At 40.4% G+C, this 7,647-nt stretch overlaps 1 protein-coding gene across 1 annotated transcript; it reads left to right on the forward strand.

Moving 5' to 3' along the window:
* Positions 1–3,508: 3,508 nt before the first annotated feature.
* On the forward strand, positions 3,509–4,570 carry LOC148358802 (C5a anaphylatoxin chemotactic receptor 1-like). Its single transcript, XM_088344925.1, has one exon. It carries the CDS (start codon positions 3,509–3,511, stop codon positions 4,568–4,570), a length of 1,062 nt encoding a protein of 353 aa, XP_088201051.1.
* Positions 4,571–7,647: the final 3,077 nt, after the last annotated feature.

The following is a 7,647-nucleotide window of genomic DNA, read 5'->3' on the forward strand; positions in this document are numbered from 1 at the left end:
GACCTGGCCCGCGGGCCGCCTGTTTGGCACCTGTGTTCTAGACTATAAGGTGCACCGTATTGTAAGGCACTCTTTTGAACTTATTAATTTTTTTTAGGTGCGCGTTAAAGTCCAGAAAATACAGTACTTTTTCAGTAAATAATTAAAGCGCACGGGATTATAAGGTGTACTTTCAAGTCTTTTTTTTTGTTTTTTTTTAGATGTGCCTTATAGTCTGGAACACACGGTACATTACATCTGGGCATGCATAGATAAAAGAATAGATGCAAAAACAGACAAAAAATCCTTTACGATGAGGGTAATAATAATAATACAAGTTAAAAAATGTAACGTTTACTCACAATTTTATTGAAAGAAGGTGGACGGGCAGCGCCCACGATCCGATGCTCACTGGACACGGGAAGCAAGTCGTTCTCGCATTCGGTTTGTGATCCGAATACGGAAGTGGATCTTCCGTAGCGAGCGATGGCGGTGTCAGGGACGGAAAAACAGGTCGGTAGCCGGGACAGGGAGAGCAAAAGCATAGTCGGGGTCGGAAACGAGTCGTAAGCCCGGACGGGAGAGTAGTCGTAGTCGGGATCAAAAATGGGTCGTAAGCCGGGACGGGAGAGCAGAAGCGAACAGGATCAAAACCGGTCGTAGCCGGAGACAAACGGGAGCAAAAACGAGACAGGTGGGGGTCAGGGTCGAAAAAGGCTTGCTTTGTATACACTGAGGTTTGCAGACGGACCTACAACAGGGGACTGACAGGACTGGGCTTAAGTAGGAACAGGGAGCCTATCAGAACCCGCGGCGGTTGGCGCCAAATGAGCGAGCACAGGTGAATCACATCGGTAATCATGACAACTTAGAGATCTCTAAGTTGCGAATGATATTGATATTCAAAACAATTCTGGTGGATTTTTCAATATAGTTGTTATGTTTAGTTTTTTGAGTTTTTCCTTGCCCTCATGTTGGTTTTAGATCAGGGGATGGTGTCATAATAGTCTGTAGTTTGCAATAGTCTGTACAGCCATTTGAGACTCCTTGTGATTAAGGGCTAAACAAATAAACATGACTTGACATCCTCAGGCCCAGCTGAAGTTTAGGGTTATTCTTCAATAGTGATACGTTTATGAGCTCATCATGACATCATATTTTGCATCATCATATTAAGAGATGGGCATTGTTAACTACAAGTCAAACATCTGTCATGATTTGAAAATGATGCCTCAACATTGAAATGTATTACTTGTAGCTCATGTTGAAGAAGAGTTGCTCATCATGTCATGTCCTGCACGGTTGTCATGGCACCCAGCTGGCCCCGCCCCTTGACACCGACTGAGACGCATTGAATTGATTGCTTGTGGAGTACTTAAACGCTCCTTTTGGGACTGCCCGTTGCCAGACCATTGCTTTACCTTGTTGAAGACCTGTTCAAGCCTGTTTGATCTGAGTAATACCTAGTTTGTAATTTTGATTGCCTTTAAACCTGTTTTGTTTTGTCTTGGTCCGTTTGTGTGTTGGACAACTTTTATTTCCTAATTAAAGTGACAGATCATCTACGCATGTGAGTTCCGACTTCCTGCTTCCCGGTCCGTTTCCTGACACATCATTACTTCATTTTTATCAAATGCATCTAGAAATAACGTTTTAATCAGTGACATTATGTGGTCTTTTCCGCTTTTAACTGCTTTTAACAGGGCAATGTTGGTGTGTATATTTGAGTGTGCATGAGTGTCTTGCGGTATAAAACATTGCAACATGAGGCAAGTGCATAACATCCGCCCGATTGAGAGAAACGTTCCACATCAAGAGCCGTTACAGAGTGAGTAATACATGTGAACCTTTTCGTTTTATTTGTGAAACTTTAATCAAAACTGCATTAATAATATGAGGAATTTTAATTGAATATTACTGTGCAAAATCGATTTGTCAGATTATCAGTAAAATTAAGTCTTTAACTGTGTATGTAACAATATAGGTATTGAACACTTCATTGTTAGAGAGAAGTGAGCCTTGGAAAATGTTAACAATCATGGACCTGGACCCATAAAAATACTTTAGGTTTTTATTCTGTCCAAGGTATTTTGCAAATATAGAATATAGTCTACCATTCTAGACAATTTTGCACAAAGAAAACTAACCAATAAATTAATTCAAGGAAATCTGCCATGTAAAAACGTTTTTCTTATTTCGAGAAATTATTAGTATTTCTTTCTAGAAAAAGAGTTTAAAATATAAAAATGATGAAATATTAAAACTATAATCATTTTTGCTTTCCTGGAAAAATAAGTAAAAACTCCCCTGAAATGAGAAAAAGAATAAATGAAATTAACAAATTTATTAAACTGGGTCGTACAGGTGAAAAAAACGTATCTAATTTTGTTTTAAAATGAAGTTAAAATACTTTTAGTCATTGTGAGTGTTGTTTTTCAAGACAAAAAGCTATAGAAATTGAAAAAGTAGAAAAACGTCTTGAAAATTAATCATAGAACAAGGATGCTGGAGGAGTGAGTTGAATTTTTGTTACGTTTTTTTACAAGTGTCTCAAAAAATTTTTTCAAAGAAAAAAATGGTGCTTTGGTTTCAAAAAGGTTCAGAAGCACGGGTTTAAATATAGTTTTTTGGGGGGGATGAATCCTCCAGAATACTATGAACTCTTCTTACTGAGGTTCAGTTATGCTTATAGCTATTGGACATACACTGTAAATTCCGTACTACGAGTTTTTACTTTTTTGCTACATTTTAAACACTACCTTTTAAACCTAATGGGTTTTTTGTTCTTTCGTGCCGGCACCGAGGAAAATGGTGAGCTGCTCTTTTCCACAATACATGTGCTCTAAATACAATACACCGCAGTGACGTCTGGAAACATTTTTGACACTCTTCGAAAGAAAGTGGTCAATTTCTTTGCCAATATAGTACCTAACAGGAACAAAACAGGAGGTTGGACAGTACGGTACTTTCTTCAATATTTACAACGTAATCATGATATTTCAACTCCTGCACCCACAAATGAAGTCCTCAATTTAAATATCTAAATTGAACAGCAGTGGAAGCCATCTATCAAAAATGCTACACTCCTCATTCCGTATCGGTGTCACTCTCGGGTCGCTGGAGTTTACTTAAATCCTCAAGAAGGATGAAAAGTGAATGCAACTTAGTCTGTCAGCGCAATAACAATCAATGACAACTGCATAACCATGCCTGGGTTGCAATCTGGCACTATTCTCCACATTATGGGTGCTCTGGTGCTGTCGTTCAGAAAAATTGGGCTCACATTTTACAAGATCATTGCACAGTACTAAAAATGTGTTCATCTTTGTTGTCACCATCTTGAATGATCACATGATCTGAAAATATGTAACATCTGCAAAATTAGGGGGGAGAGAAAAACAATCCTGCTGAAAACTAATTCAGCTGTGCGGGGGGACTGCGCAATTGGCGTTCTGCAACCAAAGGCATCTCTGTCATGACACTGCATTGCTAATTTGCTAACATTTTGTTTTGAATCGACAGCTTCATCATGGAGGAACTTTATGACTTGAATGACACCTTCAACTTTGATAATGGCCTTCTTCCCGACGTCAACTACAGTATTCTTGACGACAACATTTTTTCCGAACTCAGCAACTACACGACGCCTTCCATTCAGCCTTTCCAGATTGTGGCTCTGGCCTTCTATGACTTTGTGGTTTTAGTTGGCGTCCCTGCAAATGCTATTGTGATTTGGCTGACCGGTTTTAAAATGTCTTCATCTGTCCCTACCATCTTTTTCCTCAACCTGGCACTGGCGGACCTCCTGTGTTGCCTCTCGCTGCCTCTTCACATGATGCTCCTCTCCAATGACAATCTTTGGCAATTCGGCCCTGCGGCATGCATCATAGTAAAAGGTCTCTTTTATTTGGTGAAGTATTGCAGTATCTTACAGCTGGTCTTCATAAGTCTGGATCGTCTCTTGTTGGTGGCCTTTCCCGTGTGGTGTCACAATAACCGGGGCTCAAAGTATGCAGTCCTGGCTTGTATTGTGTCATGGTGTCTGGCCCTGATAGGAAGCACCCCTGAGTTTTTACTCCATAGAGAAATGCTAGTGGCCTTCCAGAAATTTGAGTGTTTGACGGTGCACAGTACGCATAGTGCCCGGCATACCGTCACGCTCCGCTTTATGTTTGAATTTGTCCTACCCTTCCTTGTTATCGTAATCTGCCACATGATGGTCTACAAAAGGGCCGGTGGAAAAGCAGCAACCGGCAGGCGTCGTTCCAAACGGACAGTTCGAGTAATCGTTGCCGTGGTGTTTAGTTTTTTCCTTTGCTGGCTTCCAGTGCATGTCGTCAAACTCTTGGTATTGGCCACCGATCAACGTTCCCATTTTCGCTATTCCTTGTACATTGCAGAAGTTTTGACTCTTTGCCTGCCATACTTCAGCTGCTGCCTCAACCCGATGCTTTACGTGTGCGTGGGTCGAGGCTTCAGAGAAGTTATGAGCCGTTCCTTGTGCAACGTCCTTCACTTCCTTGATGAGGATCATACACCCAAGACATACGTGCCTCACATCCAGGTGCGAGGGCTGCAGACATTGGCATAATCCGTTATCAAACATAGTAAATGAAATGATCTGCATTTATATAGCGCTTTTCAAGTCAATGACTTCCCAAAGCGCTTTACATTGTGCTCCACATTTCCCAATAGCGGCCTTGCAGCCATGTTAGGCGCTAACCTGCTTATTGGGGGTAATTGGGGGTTCAATGTCTTACCCAAGGACACTTTGACATGTAACACGGACAAGCCGGGATTCGAACTGGGATCCCTTAATCCTAAGACGATCGCTCTACCTCCTGAGCTACTGCCGCCCCAGTAAACGATGAGGGAACGTCCTTGCTTACTTTCTTTGAGCTCAAATGGATTTTACAAACATCTATAACTTTCATATACAGTAATCCTTTGTTTTTCACCCGGGGTTGTGATCCAAAAAGTTCCAGGGATAGTCAAAACCCACGAAGGTTTGACAAGGTGAAGTGCTACATTTAAGGTGTCCTTAAATAGTTGAACGTCGTAGAACATGTTCGTTTTAAGTATGTGTTAACAATTCCCAAGTGAGTTAAAAAAGGCCTTATAATTTTTTTCCACTGCCCCAATCGAATTTTCATCTTACTTTTAGCAAAGCTGTGAGGGGCGGAAAACAGAATAAGAAGGAATCGGGGACAAGGGGATTGCTGATTGTGGGGGCGGCAGTAGCTCAGGAGGTAGAGCGCTTGTCTTGGGATCAAGGGATCCCAGTTCGAATCCCGGCTCGTCCGTGTTACATGTCGAAGTGTCCTTGGGTAAGACACTGAACCCCTAATACCCCCAATAAGCAGGTTAGCTTTGGGAAGTCATTGACTTGAAAAGCGCCATATAAATGCAGATCATTTCATTTTGTAGAGTGACTTATCTTTCTTTTTGTTCGTGAAGAAATAAAATATTTAAACAAAGAAAAGTCCTGTTTTAAGTACATTTTAAACGCCTACCCAACCCTCCAACAAGATGAGCGTGTCAAAGGAATGCAAGTACTTGCCTGCACAACAAAAGCTTGACAGAGGCTGCAATGATGACACAAGCCAGGAGATGACGACAGCGAGTACAATAGGTCTACATTCTGCACATCTCGTTTGACTTATTTATTAAATACTCTATTATACATTGAAACCAAGAAACAAACCATATTTGCAGGCTTAATCATTTGTTTAACAAATACTGTTCTTTATGAGTTTTAATTTTTTTTTTTTTAGATAAATAACTTCTGCCCGGTCAGATTATGATTTAAAAAATAATTTCCTACTATATTGCAACATTGATGCAGGTGACAATTTACTTCAGATGATATTTTGTCGCCATCATATGGACGTTACTGAAAAAGAAAAATGTGGCGTGAAAAGAACATTTAAAATAACAAATAGAAATACTGTAATTCATAAACTTTTTTTTCTACAAATATCTTCTTTACTGTCAAATTATAATTCTAAAAATAATCTTGCAACTGTATTGCACTATAGATTGGTTATCATTGGTTGACCGACTTAGGCACTTGTGCAGATAAAGCAGTTTTCTATTGGAACTTGATTTAGGTAAAAAAAAAAGTGATATATGCACATATTTTGCTAATTTTGTTAGCAGGTTGTCTCATCTCATCTCATTAGCCGCACCGCTTATCTTCATTAGGGTCGCGGGGGGGCTGGAGCCCATCCCAGCCATCTTCGGGCAGTGGGCAGGGGACACCCTGAACTGATTGCCAGCCAATCGCAGGGCACACAGGGACAGACAACTCATTCGCTCATTCACACCTAGGGACAATTTGGACCGGCCAATTCACCTGAAATGCATGTTTTTGGAATGTGGGAGGAAACCGGAGTGCCCGGAGGAAACCCACGCAAGCACGGGGAGAACATACAAACTCCGCACAGAAAGTCTGGAGCTGGATTTGAACCCACGACAGGTTCCCATGACATGAACTGTGCCGCACAAGCGCTAACCACTGCGCCGCTGTGCTGCCCCTTAGCAGGTTGTATTAAATATTAAAAAGATGAATTCTTGAATTTTGAATGTTTTTAATCAGTCACTTTTCTTAGGATGATATTTTGTTGCCATCAAGTGGACATTATCGTAAAAAATACTTTTACCTCCCTTTAGCATATCTAGAAATCCAACTTTGATGGCGTTAAGAAGCATCTTTTTCTGACTTTTGGCGCTTTTGTGGGTCTAGATTATTTTGTTGATATGATGGGTTTTAAAGAAACTCCCAATTGAAAAAGCTACGTAAAATAGGTTTTGTCAAGCTGTTTTAGTACTTGTATCACTTAAACCACAACTTTATTGATGCATAGGCAAGGCACAGGCAGAAAAGGGGTGGGGCAAGTGCTTAGCCAATTAGAATGCAGAAATAGCGAAACAGAGAAAAGTAAACCCGATGCAGCGAGAGATTACTGTATTTGAAAATTATTTATGCACAGAGAATAATAATTTTCATGTTTTTGTGTTTTCTCAAAAGCATCAAGGTGGAGTATACTAGTGATACGTTTATAATTTGGTAGATCCTCAAAACAAGTAGATTTTCAGATTCAGATATACTTTATTGACATTCTTGTACACGTGTATATAGAACGAAATGTCGCTACATCTGACCCGCACAGTTTCCTTGAATGTACAGATATAAGGGGCGGCAGTAGCTCAGGAGGTAGAGCGCTCGTCTTGGGATCAAGGGATCCCAGTTCGCATCCCAGCTCGTCCGTGTTACATGTCGAAGTGTCCTTGGGTAAGACACTGAACCCCTAAAACCCCCAATAAGCAGGTTAGCGCCTTACATGGCTGCAAGGCCGCTATTGGGAAATGTGGAGCACATTGTAAAGCGCTTTGGGAAGTAATTGACTTGAAAAGCGCTATATAAATGCAGATCATTTCATTTCATTTCATTTCTTTTCATTTCAAATAAAATGTTGTAATGAGTTGGAGTATTGAAGTACTAATAATATACTAAATAATTATAGCTATGTATAGTATTATACAGTAGTGCAAAGAGTGCAAGAGGAGCAGCCAACCAGATGTGCAAAATGGGCAGTCAGGTAAACAAGTCACTATACAATAACATAACAATAACAAGAAGGAGAAGACTTCAGTTAATTTTGAACA

Source organism: Urocampus carinirostris, chromosome 10, assembly GCF_059441175.1.
Source record: "Urocampus carinirostris isolate Australia breed hairy pipefish chromosome 10, RoL_Ucar_1.0, whole genome shotgun sequence".
NCBI lineage: Eukaryota > Metazoa > Chordata > Actinopteri > Syngnathiformes > Syngnathidae > Urocampus > Urocampus carinirostris.

Bases quoted from the DNA above. Each gene is read 5' to 3' on its own strand.
- LOC148358802 (XM_088344925.1), top strand. From the start codon at position 3,509: ATGGAGGAACTTTATGACTTGAATGACACCTTCAACTTTGATAATGGC.